The 21,772-nt window shown below is 41.3% G+C and overlaps 1 protein-coding gene and 1 pseudogene across 1 annotated transcript in view; both read left to right on the top strand.

Moving 5' to 3' along the window:
* The window catches only part of uri1 (URI1 prefoldin like chaperone), a 51,141-nt gene that overhangs the window by 7,206 nt on the left and 22,163 nt on the right, over nucleotides 1–21,772 (top strand). The window contains exons 2-4 of the mRNA XM_060838086.1: nucleotides 1,015–1,049; nucleotides 2,421–2,499; nucleotides 6,391–6,526. Of these exons, the coding sequence (XP_060694069.1) occupies nucleotides 1,015–1,049; nucleotides 2,421–2,499; nucleotides 6,391–6,526 (250 nt within the window). The remainder of the gene's footprint in view (nucleotides 1–1,014; nucleotides 1,050–2,420; nucleotides 2,500–6,390; nucleotides 6,527–21,772) is intronic.
* On the top strand, nucleotides 16,370–17,485 carry LOC132823701 (RNA-binding protein Musashi homolog 1-like; annotated as a pseudogene).

The following is a 21,772-nucleotide window of genomic DNA, read 5'->3' as shown; positions in this document are numbered from 1 at the left end:
CTTATGGCTGAAGGAACATTGGAGGTGATTGATTTTAAAGTAATTTTGTGTGTAACCAAGGATATCACTCCCTTCTGTTTTAGCAACCTTTGATCCTTCCCTCCTACAACAATCAAACTTTAAACTCTCTTGGTTCCTTGAATAGCCTTATCTGTTTGCTTTTCTGTCTTTTGAAGTTCATTTGCATTCTACTGCTTTTTGTATAGAAGAATTGTGTCAAATAAATTCAAACTTACATTTTACTCTTTTAGATGTACCACTTGTGTAGAATTACTTTACTTATATAATTGGAAGCAAGTTAATCAACTTTTGATACAAACTGAAAAAATGTCCTTGTCAAAATATTCCTGAGCTCTTTTGTTGTATCAAATGTTTAGCATGTTACTTTTTCAATGAACAATTCTTCAGGTTGTCTATGAAGTGCATTACTTGCAAAGTATTCCATTTTTTAATTGAAGATTAGACTGCATTGCATTTTGTATTTTTTTGTGATCACATCTCACCTAAAAGGTGATCTTGTTCATTGCAGTTACCTAATTGTTTTGCTTCAAATTGTGCTCATATGAAGTGATGTCAATAACTTTCACAAAAAACAATTAACTCAGTGGGGAGGGGGGGGGAGCGGGAGGAACATATGCCTTGAGTTCAGATAACTTTCCCTTAGGAAATTGGGCAGGCATTTGATTTGGTCATATGTGAAAGATAAGGAATTCATGAGAGATTTGTATACCCAATTAGAGGAAAGCAACATCTTTTTATCTCCCCTGTTCATTATTTTAACTAAAGTTGTTTTTAGTGAAATGTTTGTGAAGGAAAAACTAAAGTATCTACTTATATTACGATGAGACACCGATATTCCTTTCAAACAAATGAAAGTCTTCCCAAAATCTTTTGTTTCAGGTTTTTTGGTCAATTAAGTTGCAGTTTTTTTTTGCTATATTTTTGTTTACAGTATGAACAGTCTTGGAATTCTTGACATTGCTTTTCATGAGCAGTTGTCTATTTTAATAACAGGTGGTTTCAAGCTGCAAGGAAAAAATCCAGCACTGGTAAGCTCAAACATTTGTGAACATGTTTACTGTATTATAGTCTTTCACATTTTTTTATTTTGCTTGTCAATTATTAGAAATATATCCTGTCAGTGGAAATTGATCAACATGGAAAAACATGTATCTTAATATTTGTTCATTGTTTTCATGGGTGAAAGTAATTTTCTCGCTGTACTTAATACTAAACAGGCCGTCAATATGAAACTCCTAATAATTCTTTATTAACAACTGAACTTAGTATTCCCGATCTGAGAGTTAAAAATATCCTGTACTTTGCAAATAACATAAATGACGTTTTAAAACTGTTCATGCAGCTGAGTTATTTTGTACTTCGGGCGCAGAGCTTAAATTCAAGATCATTCACTTAGCAAACTAAAGAATATCCCATTGATGTGGAGAACAGATGTTATGGTTTGGAGTTTGTGTTCTTGGTTTTGTTCTGCCAGATCCCAGCTACTTTAAACAGTAATAAATGGGTGGGTGAACTACTGTAGTAATATAAATGTAAATATACTTGGATTTGTCAAATCTGAAACCACTGTAACCCAGAATTTATGCATGGAATTGGCTAGCTTTCTTATGAGGTTGACGGAGAGAAAATCAAATTTAAGATATTGTAGAAATTCTCACATCTCTTCCCATCTGTTCTCCTTCATTTTTCACATCAGTGATAGAACTTTTGCCTCTGATTAACAATGAGAAGAAATTCATCGGGATTTCTGCTGTTGATTTTCAGTGTGCTTACATAGCCTTTTTTTTGTTATTGTTCGATGCTTTTCAAGTTCAAGGACACTGAGCACATTTGTGCTGCCTTCAATCATTTGACACTATCGAGCTTTTGATAAGAACAGCAATTGAACCCGACTTCTTACCTTACCTGCCAGTTATTTACCCACTGATCCACTGGAAATAGGCATTACATCCTCCTTCCATTGGCAGATAAATTTATTATTTGTGATGTTCCACGTTCTGAGGTAATGCAGTAAGTTCTAGGTTGTGTAATTATTTTGAAAAAACAATTAGCAAGTTATTGTTGAACTATTTTTATAGAATTAGGATAGTGCTTTTTAATACATTGCTAGCAAACCTTTTGAAATTTGGAAATTGTATGAGCCCAATTTTCAGCTGTCTCAATAAGTAGTGTTCTATAGAGCATCATCAGTACCGAATCCTAATTACTGTTTACACAATATTCCTCTTGCAAAAAGTCTTTAAGTACTTTTCTAAAGTCCCTGTAATCATATTGCATATAAGTTCTGTTAGCAATCTATATTCGTATTATGTTAAAAGTCAAGAATTATGCATGTTTAGAAAGCAATTGATATTTATACATAAATAATTTGAATAACTCAAAATTAACTTAACTTTTAGGGTTAAAGTGCAAAACGACTATGAAGCCCTGCAAGGCAGGCTTAAAAATTTGCCTGATAAGGTGTCATATGATGTTATGGTGAGTATGAAATCTTCCTGAAAAGCTTTTTAGTTTTCCCTTGCAAACATTTGTGGGCTTTTTCTTTCCTCCCTAGAACATGTGAAAACAACCTGTTTCTGAGAGCTTCTCTGATTTTTAGTCTTGTAAGTTAGAGCTGTAGCCAAGTGTCATTGATTTTCCTCAGTGAAACTTATATTGTGTCCTTTGTTCAGTTCTGAATCAGTTTCAGTTCAGAAGAATTTCACCCTAGCAGAAGGATTTTAGCTTTAGGCTATCCAAGCTGCAAGCAGTTAAGTTTTTGAGCTGTCGAAATTGAAAAGATGTTTAGGTTGTCGTAATTGGAAAGCCGTCTCAAGATTATCAAAACTAGAAAGAGTCAGTTAATTACAAAATTAGAATCACAATGGAAGTGACACTTCATTGCAATTGAGTATCTATAAAGAATATTGCTAACTCTACTGTACTTTCCTTCCTCTTGATTTCCATTCCTCCATCCTCCACTTTTGTGATCACCTAAGTCAAATCTTCTTAAATTGACTGAATTCCTGGTCTGTTGAGTCAGTAAAGTTATGACCACTAGTGGTTACATTTTTACCATAATTTGTGCAACTATTTTTCTTTCCTCCTTGAAGGTACAGGATTCCTTGCTTCCTCCTTGGTTTTATCCTGCCTTTAGCTGCTTTGCACGAGTGGAGATTATTATGCTAAAGTGCAGATGGAAGATGGCTTAATCTACTAAAATATAAAATTTGTCACATTTGAGCATGTTCTTGTTCCAAAACCACTTGAAGATTCTAAGTAGTGATTATGGATGAGAACAAACTTGTCAAAAACAAAATGTACTGGAGGCAAAGTCTTCCTAGCCTGTTTGGCTGAATTATTTCCTGCTTTAACAGTAGGTTACGAGGAAGGCCCTATTTCTGAGTTCTAGTATAATTGAAACATTTGAACATGGTAACTTTTTAACCAAGCGCATCATTGTTTTCCTGTCTAATTCATAGGATTAGCAATTAACTGGCCTTAAATTTGCATTTTAAGAGTTTTAATGCTGCAGAATGCTTTATGTAAATGCCTTTTAATCTTGTTTGGGACAGATTTGGCACTGAACATTTTCACTTCAGAGCTGTCTTCCTGGATCCTTTATTGAATGTACGATGTTTATTTAAAATGAAACTTTTCATGATTCAGGACAAGAGTGAAAGTAATAGGGTGGTTGTTATGGGGCCCTTTAACTTTCCAGATATTGACTAGGAAAGCTATAGCTCGAGTATGTTAGATGAGTCGGTGTTTGTCCAATGTGTGCAGGAGGATTCCTGACACAATATGTAGACAGGCCAGCAAGAGGTGAGGCCATACTGGATTTGGTTCTGGGTAACAATAGGCCAGGTGTTAGAATTGGAGGTAGGTGAGCACTTTGGGGACAGTGACCAAAATTCGGTGACTTTTACTCTAGTGATGGAGAGGGATAAGTGTGCACTGCAGGGCAAGAGTTATAGCTGGGAGTAGGGAAATTATGATGCGGCGAGCATGACTTAGGATGCGTGGCTTGAAAAAGTAGGCTTCATGGGAAGGACACAATCAATATGTGGAGCTTGTTCAAGGGACAGCTATTGAGTGTCCTTGATAAGTATGTACCTGTCAGGCAGGGAGGTAAGGGTCATGTGAGGAAGCTGTGGTTTAATAAGGAATTGGAATCCCTTGTTAAAGGGAAGAGGGCGGCCTATGTAAAGATGAGACGTGAAGGTTCAGTTGGGGTGATTGAGAGTTATAAGGTAGCCAGGAAGGATCTAAAGAGAGAGCTAAGAGCAGCAAGGAGGGGACATGAAAAGTCCTTGGTTGGCAGGATTAGGGAAAACCCAAAGGCTTTCTATAGGTATGTCAGGAATAAAAGAATAACTCGGGTAGGAATAGGTCCGGTCAAGGATAGTAGTGGGAAGTTATGCGTGGAGGCTGAAGAGATTGGAGAGACACTGAATGAATACTTTTCATCAGTATTCACTCAGGAACAGGACATTGTTGCCGATGTGAATATTGAGTCACAATTAATTAGAATGGATGGCTTTGAGGTATGTAGGGAAGAGGTGTTGGAAATTCTGGAAAGGGTGAAAATAGATAAGTCCCCTGGGCCTGATGGCATTTATCCTAGGATTCTCTGAGAAGCAAGGGAGGAGATTGCAGAGCCATTGGCCTTGATTTTTCTGTCCTCGTCTACAGGAATAGTGCCAGAAGACTGGAGGATAGCAAATGTGGTTCCCTTGTTCAAGAAGGGGAGTAGGGATAACCCTAGTAACTATAGGCCGGTGAGTATTACTTCTGTTGTGGGCAAAGTCTTAGAGAGAATTGTAAGGGATAGGATTTATGAACATCTGGATAGGAATAATGTGGTCAAGGATAGTCAGCATGGTTTTGTGAAGGGCAGGTCGTGCCTCACAAACCTTATTGAATTCTTTGCGAAGGTGACTAAGGAGGTGGACGAGGGTAAAGCAGTAGATGTGGTGTATATGGATTTTAGTAAGGTGTTTGAAAATATTTTCTGCATGGTAGGCTACTGCAAAAAATAGAGAGGTATGGCGTTGAGGGTGAGTTGGAGGTTTGGATTAGGAATTGGCTGGCTGGAAGAAGACAGAGGGTAGTAGTTGATGGTAAAGGTTCATCTTGGAGTGCAGTTACTAGCGGTGTTCTGCAAGGATCTGTTTTGGGGCCATTGCTGTTTGTCATTTTATAAATGACCTGGAGGAGGTTCTGGAAGGTTGGGTGAGCAAGTTTGCGGATGATACGAAAGTCGGTGGAGGAGTTGACAGTGAGGAAGGATGTGGCAGGTTACAGTGGGATATTGATAAGTTGCAGAGCTGGGCAGAAAGGTGGCAAATGGAGTTCAATGTAGGTAAGTGTGAAGTGATTCACTTTGGTAAGAGTAACAAGAAGATGGGGTACTGGGGTAATGGTCAGATACTTGGTAGTATGGATGAGCAGAGGGATCTTGGTGTCCATGTCCATAGATCTCTGAAAGTTGCCACCCAGGTAAATAGTGCTGTGAAGAAGGCATATGGCGTAATGGCTTTTATTGGTAGAGGAATTGAGTTCCGGAGTCCTGAGGTCATGTTGCAGTTGTATAAGACTCTGGTGCGGCCGCATCTGGAGTATTGTGTGCAGCTTTGGTCGCCATCCTATAGGAAGGATGTGGAAGCACTCGAACGGGTGCAGAGGAGTTTTACCAGGATGTTGCCTGGTATGGTAAGAAGATCGTATGAGGAAAGGCTGAGGCACTTGGGCTGTTTTCATTGGAGAAAAGAAGGTTTAGGGGTGACTTGATAGAGGTGTACAAGATGATTAGGGGTTTAGATAGGGTTGACCATGAGAACCTTTTTCCACGTATGGAGTCAGATATTACGAGGGGGCTTAGCTTTAAATTAAGGAGAGGTAGGTATAGGACAGATGTTAGGGGTAGATTCTTTACTCAGTGAGTCGTGAGTTCATGGAATGCCCTGCCAGTAGCAGTGGTGGACTCTCCCTCTTTATGGGCATTTAAACGGGCATTGGATAGGCACATGGAGGATAGTGGGCTAGTGTAGGTTAGGTGGGCTTGGGTCGGCGCAACATCGAGGGCCAAAGGACCTGTACTGCTCTGTATTTTTCTGTGTTCTAAACTGTTTTGGTTATGGGAATCATGTGCAGTATTTTTAAATTTTCAACTCCCAAGTTTGAAGAGCATGCTCTTGTTTGCAATACTTTTGATGTTTGAAGTGTTGGATCTCCCGAAGACGACTGTGAAATATATTTTCCTTGCATAAAACTGATAAAAGTTTATTTTTAAAGAGATTATAACAATGAATTTACATTGCTGTTTTGGTTTATAGAACATTCAACTTATCATTGTAGACTTTTTATTTCATTTTTGTTTTGTGACAGGTGCCATTTGGCCCTCTTGCATTTATGCCAGGACAGCTAATCCATACAAATGAAGTCACGGTTTTATTAGGTGACAATTGGTTTGCTAAGTGCTCTGCAAAGCAAGCACTTGGCCTGGTGGAGCACAGGAAAAAACGTAAGTTACTTTAATATTAAAAACCTGAATACACTATGGTGAGAATAAACTGAGGTTTAATGTTACCTTAACTTTACCTTATCTCAATTCTGAGAGGTTTCAACTGCCTTTGAACTGTTCTGGGCAAACAGAAATTTCCTCCACCTAAATATTGTCTTTGGTCCCCATCACAAATTCTACTTTGATCGTGGCATCATTCATCTTACTGACAGCTGTCTGAGGCGGGACCACCTCAGTTTTATTGTTAACTCTGATGTGAGCATCTTGCATCTGGTGCCATCACAAAGACCACCTGTTGCCACCTGTATAACATAGTTCAACTCTGCCTTTACCGTTGTTTTTTTTTTGTGAAACCATCCTCCATATTTCTGCTAAATTGACTATCCCAATGCTTTCATGGACAGCTGCTACTCTTTTGCCCTCCACAAATTTGGCCGTTTAAAAGTTTTCTCACGTTCTAACCCACACTGATGCTCGTAGCTTACATTAACTCTGTCAAAGGTGTATTGCTGCCAATTTTTGTAATTTCTTCCAGCCTCGCAACCCCTACTCTCTATCCCCTAGATCTCTTCATTTTGCAAATCTTTACTGCTTGAGAATTACCAATTTTTAATTGCTCCAGCATTGGTGGCCTTGCCTTCAATTGTCTAAATGCTGAGTCTGAAATTTTCCTTTTCAAATTGTCACCCTCTGTACTTTTCTTTCCATTTTTAAGACATTTCCTTAAAAGGTACTTCTGACTGGACTCTGGTCTAATAATTCAGCTTGGTATCAAAGTTGGTTTGGTATCTAAATACAGGTGATAAAGAAAAGGAATTCATTTATCAGAAGTCATGTTTTAATGCCATCATGAGTTTCAATGAAAGAATATCACGTACAACAAATCTAGCATTCCAAGTAGGTAATCCAAATGCTTCGGAGAATTGACTCAAGCCATTCACGTGCGGGATTGTTTGACTTTCCATTTGCTCCCTGGGTTATTGCTTATGTTTTGCTTAACTGCTTGCTCTTAACCAAGGGAAACAATCTCCAAATATTTAAGAGACTATGATGTCTGAAGTAACATAGAGATAGTTGTGAAGTAAAAGTACCTTTTTGTGCATGCTGTGCCTATACTTTATACTTCACATGCATCCACATTGGACTTGGCTAAATCAGTTGTCCATTCTGCAATTTGTTTGCAGTTGCAGGGGCTTTTCACTCAGTAAAGTAGTCAAAACATTGTTATAGGAGAATGAAGTTGTCATGTCAATGGAAGATTTTGCAAACCTAGACTAATTTGTTTAAGCTCTAGTTCATGGGATAAATGCTTGGAGGTAATTCAGTGGGAAATGGAATTTAATTGACCTGGCAATATTTGCTGGTGACATTAAACTGTGTACAGAGAAACCTCTATTATCTAGTGTCAATTATCCGAACAAGATCGCAGGTCCTGATGCATAGATAAACTGTTATCCAGCATTCGATTATCCGGCATTTAATTAACTGAACGAAATTCTCGCTGCCCGTGACCTTCGGATAATCTTGATTCCTCTGTATATACAGAGATAAAAACAAAGCTCTGTTATTTAAGGAAGATGGAGCAAACAGGTTTGGCATCAATTGGGAAATAAATTAGTAAATCTTTCATAAAGAATAGTATGACTCAAAGCTTGTACAAGTATCATTCAGCATACGATCATTCAGCATACATTTGTGAAAGTGGGACCACATCTGGCAAATTGAGTTAAACATTTTGAGGGAGTCACTAAGTGCTTCAGAAATGTTTGTGGGTGTTTCATACACTTCAAAAAAAATGTGATTATTAACAAAACTGAAAGTTTACAAAATTTTAATATAAATTTGTATTTTATTGGAAGGTAGGGTATAGTAAGAATAAGAGTTATGTTCTATGTTAGGTGTCTCGAGCATCTGAACTGAGACTTAACTTTGCAATGTGATGCCTTGGTTGAAGGACTTGTAGTCGTATATAAGGGTTCACGGGTGACACTGTTAGGGGCTGTAGTAAGTGTAAATGAAAGCAGGATGTTAGAAAGGATCACAAGTTAAACAAGTGGGCAAATCTGTCCGTGTTCACAATAGAAATTTGAGGTTGTACGTACATAGTTCTGAGAGACTTGTTTTTGTTATTTGGGTGATATGTGCATCACTGGCAGGCCCAGCATTTGTTGCCTATGTTGTGAGATGCCTTTTTGAATTGCTACTATCATTTTGGTGTGGGGACAGTAACAGCGCTGTTAGGGAGACAGATCTTGGATTTTAGTATGGTGATATAGTTCCAGGTTAGAATGGTGAGTGACTAGGAGGGGAACTTTGAAATAGAGGTATTCCTATGCATCTATTGTCTTTGTTTTCCTTTGGAAGTGGTCATGGATTTTGAAGGTATTATTTTGACAGACCCTGAGTGAATTTCTGCAGTGCATCTTGTAGATAATGCTAACACTGTCAGCGGTGGGTGGAATGACTGACACACCACATCCACAGATAATCAAGCGGTCTGCTTTTCCTGCATGGCGTCAAGCTGCACTCATTCAGGCAAGTGGGGGGATGTTCAGTCACAATCCTGGTTTGTGCCTTGTAGCTATGGAGACTTTGGAGAGTCAGGAGATGAATTATTTGTAGCATTCCTATCCTGTGATCTCCTGTAGCCACAAGTTAATATGGTTAGTTCAGTTTCTGGTCAGCGGTAATCCCCAGGATATTAATAGTAATGGAATGTCTGCCAATGCTGTTGGACGTCTCACAATGTCATTAAAATCTTGATTTGTTGTTTTTATGTTGAGGGACAGGAGCCATGTGTACACAAAAACCAAAATCTTGATGAGGAACATACTCGAAAAATAATACTTTTTCTTATCTTGAAAAGTAACAATTCAGAAGTGTAAAAGTGGTGCTTAAATTGTGCAGTTGCTTAGATTACTGTACTTTAGTTTGGGGACTAAACCTTTGAATGTTAAAAAAATGAATTTAAAATATCAGATTCCATACTAATTTCCTGTATTTTGTTGTTGCCTCCATGCATTTGCAGGAGGTACAGCACTGATTCACTAGAATCGGATCTGGATTTGAAAGGTTAAATTATGAGGAGTGGCATAATTTGTTTGTATTCAGTTGAGTTGAGAAGATTGAAGTATTCTTGAATTAAGGTATTTGAAATGAAGGGGGAATTCAGTATGAATGTATCTGGTGGGGAAGTCCATTGTATGGATGCACTGAAAATGAAACTTGAGCCGGTTAGGGATGAAATCAAGCATAATTTCTTTATGCACGTAGTAATTGAATCCCTGGTTCTATGTCCAAAAGCATCTATGGATGTTTGATTGACGTTTTCATGTTAAAGATCGATAGATTTGAATACATCAATGCATTAAGAAAATTGAGAAAATGTTGGTAAATGGAATTGCAGTCTAAATTAGCTTCATGGCAGTGTGATAGTTCCCTATCTGTGGGTCAGAAACTCTGGGTTGAAGTCTCACCAGCCTCTGGAGGTGTCACAAAATGGATGAACATGTTGATTTAAATATAATGAAAAATTAACCCTGATCTAATTGAATAGCAGAACAAGTTTTGAGCTGAGTAATTTATCATTTTTTTCTACGTAAAAGGGCATACTTTTTTATTGGAATTACGTGTATAATATTTGATTTTTCAATGTTCAGAAATATATAGCTTTGTCAAATTACTGATTGTGCCAGTTTCTAAAGGAGATTTTGTGCTGAAAAGTAAGCGTTTTTAAAGAAATAATTTAGAATGGCTTAATAATTAGCCCTGGTTCATTTGTCTTCATGTAAGAAAGATGATTTATACATCTATAATTTAAATACTTTTCTCATTTGTATTGAGCATAAGACATAGGAGTGGAAGTAAGGCCATTCGGCCCATCGAGTCCACTCCGCCATTCAATCATGGCTGATGGGCATTTCAACTCCACTTACCAACATTCTCCCTGTAGCCCTTAATTCTTCGAGACAACAAGAATCTATCAATCTCTGCCTTGAAGACATTTAGCGTCCCGGCCTCCACTGCACTCCGTGGCAATGAATTCCACAGGCCCACCACCCTCTGGCTGAAGAAATGTCTCTGCATTTCTGTTCTGAATTGACCCCCTCTAATTCTAAGGCTGTGTCCACGGGTCCTAGTCTCCTCGCCTAATGGAAACAATTTCCTAGCGTCCACCCTTTCCAAGCCATGTATTATCTTGTACGTCTCTATTAAGTCTCCCCTTAATCTTCTAAACTCCAATGAATATAATCCCAGGATCCTCAGCCGTTCCTCATATGTTAGACCAACTATTCCAGGGATCATCCGTGTGAATCTCCGCTGGACATGTTCCAGTGCCAGTATGTCCTTCCTGAGGTGTGGGCACCAAAACTGGACACAGTACTCCAAATGGGACCTAACCAGAGCTTTATAAAGCCTCAGTAGCACAATCGGTGCTTTTATATTCCAACTCTCTTGAGATAAGTGACAACATTGCATTCGCTTTCTTAATCACGGACTCAACCTGCATGTTTATCTTTAGAGAATCCTCGACTAGCACTCCCAGATTCCTTTGTACTTTGGCTTTACTAATTTTCTCACCATTTAGAAAGTAGTCTATGCTTTTATTTTTTTTCCCCAAAGTGCAAGACCTCGCATTTGCTCACGTTGAATTCCATCAGCCATTTCCTGGACCACTCTCCCAAACTGTCTAGATCCTTCTGCAGCCTCCCCACTTCCTCAGTACTACCTGCCTGTCCACCTAACTTCATATCATCTGCAAACTTCGCTAGAATGCTCCTAGTCCCTTCATCCAAATCATTAATATATAATGCGAACAGCTGTGGCCCCAATACTGAACAGTGCGGGACACCGCTCGTCACCGGTTGCCATTCCGAAAAAGAACCTTTTATCCCAACTCTCTGCCTTCTGTCAGACAGCCAATCCTCAATCCATACCAGTAGCTCACCTCGAACACCATGGGCCCTCACCTTGCTCAGCAGCCTCCCGTGTGGCACCTTATCAAAGGCCTTTTGAAAGTCTAGATAGACCACATCCACTGGGCTTCCCTGGTCCAACCTATTTGTCACCTCTTCAAAGAATCCCAACAGGTTTGTCAGGCATGACCTCCCCTTACTAAATCCATGTTGTTCTAATCAGACTCTGCTCTTCTAAGAATTTAGAAACCTCATCCTTAATGATGGATTCTAGAATTTTACCAACAACCAAGGTTAGGCTAATTGGCCTATAATTTTCCATCTTTTGTCTTGATCCTTTCTTGAACAAGGGGGTTACAACAGCCATCTTCCAATCATCCGGGACCTTTCCTGACTCCAGTGACTCTTGAAAGATCTCAACCAATGCCTCTGCTATTTACTCAGCCACCTCTCTCAGAACTCTAGGATGTATCCCATCAGGGCCAGGAGATTTTAAGACTTTTTAACTTTTTTCTAGCACTATGTCTTTTGTAATGGCAACCATACTCAACTCAGCCCCCTGACTCCCTTTAATTGTTGGGATATTACTCATGTCTTCCACTGTGAAAACTGAAGCAAAGTACTTGTTAAGTTCTCCTGCTATTTCCTTATCTCCCATCACTAGGCTTCCTGCATCAGTTTGAAGTGGTCCAATGTTTACTTTTGCCTATTGTTTGTTTCTTATGTACTGAAAGAAACTTTTACTATCATTTCTAATGTTACTGGCTAGCCTACCTTCATATTTGATCCTGTCATTTCTTATTACTCTCTTTGTGATCCTCTGTTTGTTTTCGTAGCCTTCCCAATCTTCTTGTTTCCCACTGTTCTTGGCCACTTTATAGGATCTCTCTTTTTCTTTAATACATTTCCTGACTTCCTTTGTCAGCCATGGTTGTCTAATCCCTCCCCGGATAATCTTTCTTTTCTTGGGGATGAACCTCTGTACAGTGTCCTCAATTATACCCACAAACCCCTGCCATTTTTGCTCAACTGTCTTCCCCGCTAGCCTCTGCTTCCAGTCTATTTTTGTCAGTTTCTCTCTCATGCCCTCATAATTCCCTTTATTTAACTGTAACACCATTACATCCAATTTTGCCGTCTCTCTTTCAAACTCCAGACTGAACTCTACCATATTATGATCGCTACTTCCTAAGGGTTCCCTTACTTTAAGATCTTTTATAGAGTCTGCTTCATTGCAAAGCACTAGGTCCAGAATAGCCTGCTCCCTTGTGGGCTCCATGACAAGCTGTTCCAAAAAGCCATCCTGTAGGCATTCCATGAATTCCCTTTCTTGGATCCACTAGCAACATTATTTACCCAGTCCACCTGCATATTGAAGTCTCCCATGATCAATGTGACCTTGCCTTTCTGACATGCCTTCTGTATTTCCCGGTACATGTTGCGTCCCTGGTCCTGACACAACTCCAATTATGGTTTTTTTTTGCCTTTGTGGTTCCTCAATTCCACCCACACAGACTCCCCATCATCCGACGCTATGTCATTCAATGCCATAGATTTAATTTTGTTCTTAACTAACAAGGCAACCCCACCCCCTCTGCCCACCTCCCTGTCTTTTCGATAAGTTGAAAAACCTTGGCGGTTTAACTGCCAGAGCTGACCCCCCTGTAACCAAGTCTCTGTGATGCCTACCACATCATAATCATTCACTATTATCTGTGCCATTAGTTGATCTGCTTTGTTATGAATGCTACGAGCATTCAGGTAAATTGCCTTAATGCTAACTTTCTTATCATTAGAAATATTGGGAGTCATAAGATGTCCTAAGTTATCCTTGCTTTTTTCTGCATTCCCAGTCTGCCTCAATTTTAAATCCGCCTGGACACATGCTATCCTGCTGCTTATCTTTCCATTTAACGCCATACTCCCTGTCGCTTTCATTTTCCCTTCCCCCCCCAACTTAGAAGTTTAAAGTCCTACTGACCACCCTATTGATCCTCTTCGCTAGAACATTGGTACCTGATCGTTTCAGGTGGGGACCGTCCCAACGTACAGATACCCCGTTCCAAAACTGATGCCAATGCCCTATGAAGTGGAATCCCTCTTTCCCACACCAATCCCTTAGCCACGTGTTTACTTGCCTAATCTTCTTGTTTCTATGCCAATTGGCACGTGGCTCGGGCAGTAATCCGGAGATTATGACCTTTGAGGACCTGTGCTTCAATTTCCTGCCTAGTGCTTTGTAATCCCCAAACAGGTCCTCCACCCTAGTCTTGCCTATGTTGTTAGTACCAACGTGGACCACAACAACTGGATCCTCCCCCTCCCGCTCCAATATCCTTTTAAGCCGGTCGGAGATGTCCCGCACCCTGGCACCGGCCAGGCAACACACCATGCGAGACTCCCAATCCAGCTTGCAAAGGATACTATCTGTCCCCCTAATTATAGAATCCCCTATAACCACTACTTGGCTATTAGCTTCCCCCTCTTGAATGGCCTTCTGCACCATGGTGCCTTGGTCAGTTGGCTCATCCTGTCCAGAGCCCTTTTCCTCATCCGAACAGGGAGCAAGAATCTCATACCTGTTGGACAAGGTCAAGGGCTGAGGCTCCTCCACTCCTGAACTCAGGTTCCCCCCACCTGCCTCACTTACAGTGACACTCTGATGTGCCTGATCACTAGCTGAATGTAAATTACTTAATCTCCCAGGTGTGACTGCCTCCTGAATCAAAGCGTCCAGGTAACTCTCGCCCTCCCAGATGTGCCGCAGTGTTTGAAGCTCAGATTCAGATCATCAACTCTGATCCGGAGTTCTTCCAGCAACCAACACTTGCTGCAGATGTGGTCACTGCCGTTCACAATAGATATCTAATTGATTATATTTTGATTCATGGTCAGATTTGCCATAAAATAACATCAGTGATTTGGCTGACAGTTTAATGTTTGTTAAAGGTGTAGTGTTTTCCAGGAACTTCAATCTCCCACCTAAAGCAATCTTCCTGGCTGTAGAAATTCAAATCACCTTTTTGAGTTAAGTAAAATATTCCCGAACATTAAGCTTTTCCCTGACCTCTCGCATTCAACAACCACATACATGGTTTTCCATTATTATTTGATCATGTTTGGTTTGAAATCTGTCCAACAACTCTTTATTAGACTGTCTGAGTCTGATCTTTCCAAACTCTAGGTACATGGCTTCAAAGGTTTGCTCGCTGAGTTGGAAGCTGAAAACGAACCTTCCAGCTCAGCGAGTAGACCAGATCCAGAACCTCAACCTGAGCTACAAATCTTTTCAAAACTCTATGGCTTCAAAGCTCAGGATTGCTGTAGCCATACCAATTTGCTGCTGTTAAAAAGTCTAATTGTTGCAGCAGTGTAATGATCTAGACCAAACTTCAAGGCTGTGTAATTTAATGACGTGTTAGCCCTGTCTTTTTCCTTTGATTATGCAGTCGTAATGCTGCATTTTCAGTTTTCCAGTTTGAAGGTGATTTCCCATTTTATGCTGTTGGCCTTGATTACTTGTTACATTTCAGATAGGACATTAATAACTTTCCAATGCTTATCTGTCTCAGCTTGTGTGTGATTTCAGATCCACAGCAATGTTGTTGACTTTTAACTGCCCTCTGAAACATCCAAGAAAGCTAATCAGTTTAAGAGCAATTGTTGATGGGCAGCAAATGGTAGCTTTGTCTGACACCGACATCCCATCAAACATATTTTTTGAACTGCATGTTTTGTTTAAAAATATGAAATCTTGTAGACAGTTCTAAAGGTTGATTAAGTGTTTAGATTTCTTTGCAAACAGTAATAAACCTGGAACCAGATCATTGTCCAACAGGCTTATTTGAAATCACAAGCTTTTGGAGTGTAGCCCTTTGTCAGGTAAAGTGAGAGAAGAGCATGCGTGCACACAATTTACAGGCAGAGATCAAGGGCTGAGATATCAAAAGATCATACAACTGGTGTGAGTGGAGAATCAAATAATAAGTCTCTGCAGGTGACCAAGAGTGTTAGACAGTGTGAGTAAAGTGTCATCAGCTGAATAACAAGCGAAGGGATAACCAGTTATCCGATTAAATGAGGCAGAGTGATAATTACAAAAAATGAAAAATAAGGTGGTACTGAGCCAAGCTAACTGACTGGAATAACATCTTTGGTATAAGAGTCACATGCTGAGGATCTGACCAAAGTAATAAATAATCCAAAACTGTAGAACCTAATTAAGGTAGAGAGATCATAACAATTTATCAAGGCGACTGCGTCAAAACTGGTCACTAAGGAAGATTTTACTGTACAAAAATACATGAGGTCATTTAATATCTTGGCAGAGAGCAGGTAGAAAGGACCTTGAGGCTTGAGCTGATGAATGGTAAATACCACAGAAATGCCAGAGAATAGCCTCTTGCAGTGAAGGTCAAAGCATCGCCTGATGACATTCAGTGGCAATATTATTGCTGAATCAGTAACAAATCAACTGGACTAGCTGTGTGCAAACACACCATCACAGCTAGAGCAGATCTGAGATTAGCTATTCAGCAACAAGTAACTCACCACCCGACTCCCCAAAATGGTTTCATTGCATACAAGGCACAAGTCAGGAGAGCAATGGAATATTCTTTACTTGCCTGGATTGGAACATAAAAGATTTGCCATCATACAAAGCAAAACATATCATATGGCGGGGAGCAAGGAAGGGGGCGTGACCTACCAGCAAGTGGGTGGTGGATGAAAGTGGGCGGGGCATAACTGGCTAGGGGGCGGGGCCCTGTCGGAGGGAGGAGGGGGTTCTGGCCAGGTCATGAGGAGCCACTCAGCCGGGCTGCCCCTTCCTCCCCTCCCGCCAGTGACGATCCCTTGCTCCCCCTCTGTGCATCCCCAGCTCTTGCTGAAGCGGGCCCTTCTTTTCCTTGGCTGGGACTGGAAGCTCATGGAGGCAGACGCTAACCAAGCCAATTCGGTGCTCAGTGCAGACTGTCAGCATGATCCCTGCAAAATGTTCGTCGGGGGACTGAGCTGGCAGACCACGCAAGAAGGTCTCAAGGAATATTTCTGTAAATTCGGAGACGTGAAGGAGTGCATGGTGATGCGGGATCCTGTTACAAAGCGGTCAAGAGGATTTGGATTTGTCACTTTTGTTGACCAAATGGGCGTAGATAAAGTTCTAGTGCAACCCAGGTATGAATTAGATTCTAAAACGATTGATCCTAAAGTGGCTTTTCCACGTAGAGCGCAGCCAAAGATGGTGACCAGAACAAAGAAGATCTTTGTGGGCGGGTTATTTGTAAATACCACAGTGGAGCATGTCGAGCAGTATTTTGACCAGTTTGGAAAGGTAGATGATGCAATGCTAATGTTTGACAAGACGACCAATCGACATCGAGGCTTTGGGTTTGTAACATTTGAGAGTGAAGATATCGTGGAGAAAGTGTGAGAGATTCACTTCCATGAAATCAACAACAAAATGATGGAGTGTAAGAAGGCCCAGCCCAAGGAGGTGATGTCAGCAACAGGGACCGCCAGGGGTCGTTCTTGAGTGATGCCCCATGGGATGGATACCTTTATGTTGGGGATTGGCATGCTTGGGTACCCAAGCTTCCAGGCTGCTTCGTGGTTACACAGGGCTCACTCCCGGTTACACCTACCAGTTTCCTGGTCCCTTATTGTTACCTCCAGCCACTACCCTTCCATCTTCATCAGGCCGGGCAGGGCAGTCTGGGGTACAAACCTCTCAGTGGCCCCCATCGATGTTGCTCCAGGATTGGCTGACGGGAGCAATCCCCCCTGACTGCATATGGACCAATGGCAGCAGCTGCAGCAGCAGCAGTGGTTCGAGGGACAGGTTCAATCCCAACCCGCACTGGAGGGTTCCTGGGCACCACCAGCCCAGGCCCCATGGCAGACCTGTATGGGGCAGCAAACCAGGACTCTGGGGTCAGCAGTTACATCAGTGCAGCCAGCCCAGCCCTGAGCACTGGATTCGGCCACAGTCTGGGGGGTGGGGGGGGCTTTGATTGCGACAGCTTTCACAAATGGTTACCACTAAAGCAGAGGCTCGAAAATCTGAAAAAGGATGGCCCCAGCCCGTCAGCAAGAGGAGGGGAAAAACATGGGTTTTGGTGGAGCTCAGGCGACTTTTTAATAATTTTACTGCACACACTGACTTACTACAATAAACTCTACTCTGATCAAGCCACCCGATCAACTGAAGAAAACATCTCACTCCTTCACTAACATTTAAAGTTTACGCTTTTCTACAGAGAGAGCTAAGAGCAACAAGGAAGGGACATGAAAAGTCCTTGGTTGGTATAATTAGAGAAAACAAAAAGACTTACTATAGGTATGTCAAGAATAAAAGAATGACTAGGATAGGAATAGGTCCAGTCAAGGAAAGTAGTGGGAAGTTGCGTGTGGAGGCTGAAGAGATTGGGGAGACACTGAATGAATACTTTTCATCAGTATTCACTCAGGAACAGGACATTGTTGCCGATGTGAATATTGAGTCACAATTAATTAGAATGGATGGCTTTGAGGTATGTAAGGAAGAGATGTTGGAAATTCTGGAAAGGGTGAAAATAGATAAGTCCCCTGGGCCTGATGGCATTTATCCTAGGATTCTCTGGGAAGCAAGGGAGGAGATTGCAGAGCCATTGGCCTTGATTTTTCTGTCCTCGTCTACAGGAATAGTGCCAGAAGACTGGAGGATAGCAAATGTGGTTCCCTTGTTCAAGAAGGGGAGTAGGAATAACCCTAGTAACTATAGGCCGGTGAGTATTACTTCTGTTGTGGGCAAAGTCTTAGAGAGAATTGTAAGGGATAGAATTTATAAACATCTGGATAGGTATAATGTGATCAAGGACAGTCAGCATGGTTTTGTGAAGGGCAGGTCGTGCCTCACAAACCTTATTGAATTCTTTGCGAAGGTGACTAAGGAGGTGGACGAGGGTAAAGCAGTAGATGTGGTGTATATGGATTTTAGTAAGGCGTTTGATAAGGTTCCCCATGGTAGGCTACTGCAAAAAATACGGAGGTATGGCATTGAGGGTGAGTTGGAGGTTTGGATTAGGAATTGGCTGGCTGGAAGAAGACAGAGGGTAGTAGTTGATGGTAAAGGTTCATCTTGGAGTGCAGTTACTAGCGGTGTTCCGCAAGGATCTGTTTTGGGACCATTGCTGTTTGTCATTTTTATAAATGACCTGGAGGAAGGTCTGGAAGGTTGGGTGAGCAAGTTTGCGGATGAAACGAAAGTCGGTGGAGTTGTTGACAGTGAGGAAGGATGTGGCAGGTTACAGTGGGATATTGATAAGCTGCAGAGCTGGGCAGAAAGGTGGAAAATGGAGTTCAATGTAGGTAAGTGTGAAGTGATTCACTTTGGTAAGAGTAACAAGAAGATGGGGTACTGGGGTAATGGTCAGATACTTGGTAGTATGGATGAGCAGAGGGATCTTGGTGTCCATGTCCACAGATCTCTGAAAGTTGCCACCCAGGTAAATAGTGCTGTGAAGAAGGCATATGGCGTAATGGCTTTTATTGGTAGAGGAATTGAGTTCCGGGCTCTTAAGGTCATGTTGCAGTTGTATAAGACTCTGGTGCGGCCGCATCTGGAGTATTGTGTGCAGTTTTGGTCGCCATACTATAGGAAGTATGTGGAGGCACTGGAACGGGTACAGAGGAGTTTTACCAGGATGTTGCCTGGTATGGTAGGAAGATCGTATGAGGAAAGGCTGAGGCACTTGGGGCTGTTTTCATTGGAGAAAAGGAGGTTTAGGGGTGACTTGATAGAGGTGTACAAGATGATTAGGGGTTTAGATAGGGTTGACCATGAGAACCTTTTTCCACGTATGGAGTCAGATATTACGAGGGGGCATAGCTTTAAATTAAGGGGAGGTAGGTATAGGATAGATATTAGGGGTAGATTCTTTACTCAGTGAGTCGTGAGTTCATGGAATGCCCTGCCAGTAGCAGTGGTGGACTCTCCCTCATTATGGGCATTGGATAGACATATGGAGGATAGTGGGCTAGTGTAGGTCAGGTGGGCTTGGGTCGGCGCAACATCGAGGGCCAAAGGGCCTGCACTGTGCTGTATTTTTCTATGTTCTATGTTCTATGTTCTAAAACTGGACAGTTGATTGATACCCATTCACCATCTATACACTAAGAGGGCTGGGAAGAGTGCCCTTGTGGTCAGTGCCACAGTGAAGCAGTGTGGGCTGTGTCCGGCTTGTTGGGGGATAAAAAATGTGTGACATCACAAAAAAATCCAAATTGTCTTAACCTTCTGCAGGCGTAGAGGCTCCAAGGGAAAGAGCTGAGTGGTAAGTAATAGATAAGTTCAGGTAAATATTCATAATTTTATCACTTCTAGTTTGTAATGTGTTTGTGATGTATAGTTTCTAAGGGATGTATTCTGTACTATCAAGGACTGGAAAGAGGCCCGAGAGAAATTGCTATTTGATGTTAAGCATCTTCCAAAAATTTTAATTTAAAGGGATGTTATGGCAGGAGAGCTCAAAGATATGATGTGTCCTTATGTCTGGCACCAGTGAATGCTGGAAATGTCTGCAGCTGCAGCTCCTGGAAACCCGGGTTTTGGAGCTGGGGCAACCCTGAAGCATTTACAAAGCTGAAAGCATAGTAAGCTTAGACTGTAGAGGCAGACAGGGAATGGGTGACCAACAGGCAGAGTAAGAGCACTGGGCCAGGAGTGCAGGTATCTCCTGTGACCATTCCTCTGAAAACCGATATATCACCGATATTATTGAGGGGAATGGCCTTTTGAGAAAACAGCAGCAGCCAAATTCATGGCACTAGGGTTGGCTCTTCTGCCCAGTAGAAGCGCAAAAAATGCGAAATGCAATGTTCCTAGGAGATTCAGTTGTTAGGGGAGTTGACAGGTGTTTCTGTGACCGCAAACGAGACTCTGTGATGGTATGTTGCCTCCTTCGTGCTAAGTAAAAACAATGACTGCAGATGCTTTATTCCTGATGAATTATTCCGGGTTTTTGCCCGAAACGTCGATTTTACTGCTCCTCGGATGCTGTCTGAACTGCTGTGCTCTTCCAGCACCACTAATCCAGAATCTTTAGTGCTAGGGTCAAGGGTGTCTCTATACAGCTGCAGGGCACCCTGAAAGGACAGTAGTCGTGGTATACATTGGTACCAACAACGTAAGTATAAAAATAGATGAGATCCTAAAGGCAGAATCTAGAGAGCTAAGAAGCGTGCTGAAAAATAGGACATTAAAGTAGTGGATTAGTAGAAAAAGCAGGGCATATTGGATGAATATGTGGCTTAAGAGAGTTTGAGGAGGAAGATTTCAGATTCCTGCCACATTGAGACTCAGTCTGGGGGAAGTGAAGCCAGCATAAACTGGACAGGAGACAGCCTCGGGGGAGTATTTGCTCAAGTGGATACAGAGGCTTTGAAGCTATATTGACAGGGGATGGGAACCAATGTAAGGAGTTAGAGGAGGGAGAATTGAGGATAGGAACAAAATACTGAAATGGGAAAAGAAAAGTGATAGACAGAGGAGTCAAACAAGACCACAGTGAAAACATATATAGTGGGGAAGGACAAGGAATTTTTTTTTAAAACGTAAGACTTAAAGCTTTATGCCTGAGCTTGAAAGTAAGTGGATGAATTAATTCTGTCAATAGATATGACTTAGTTGGGATTTAAGATACATGTCTTCAGGGTAATCAAGGATGGGAATTGGATGTCTGGGGTATTCAGTGTTTTGGAAGAATAGATAAAGAAATGGCAGTGCAGTTGCATAACTAGAGGATATAAACACAAAACTGAGCAAAACTATTAGTTCAAACCAGGTAGAATCCATGTGGGTTGAATTAAGAAAAAACAAGGGGCAAAAAATGTTAGTGGGAGTGGTATATAGGTCACTAAGCTGTCACAGTGGTGTTGGGAAGAACATTAAATAAGAAATCAGTGATATATGTGCTTAAAGATCACATGTAATTATGGGTGACTTTAATCTGCGTATAGATTAAACAAATCAAATTAGTCTCCATACTGTGCAGGAGCAATCCCTAGACTCTATATGGGATGGTTTTCTGGACCAATATAGTGGGGACCCAACTAAAGACCAGGCCATCACAGACTGGATATTAAATAATGTGTAAGGAATAATTGATAATGTAAGTTGAGAGTGACTATAACATGATGGAATTATCCATCAAGTTTAAGAGTGAGGTAGCTGACTCTGAGATTAGGGTCATGAATCTTAAAGGAAACTATATGATGGCATGAGTTAGCTCTGGATTGGGAAATGTTGAAAGGAAGTGGATAGACAATGGCAAACATTCAAAGGGTGAATGAG

Source organism: Hemiscyllium ocellatum, chromosome 17 (genome assembly GCF_020745735.1).
Source record: "Hemiscyllium ocellatum isolate sHemOce1 chromosome 17, sHemOce1.pat.X.cur, whole genome shotgun sequence".
In the NCBI taxonomy this organism is placed as follows: domain Eukaryota; kingdom Metazoa; phylum Chordata; class Chondrichthyes; order Orectolobiformes; family Hemiscylliidae; genus Hemiscyllium; species Hemiscyllium ocellatum.
Note: the sequence above shows the minus strand (reverse complement) of the source record. Positions and strands in the feature narration are given on the sequence as shown.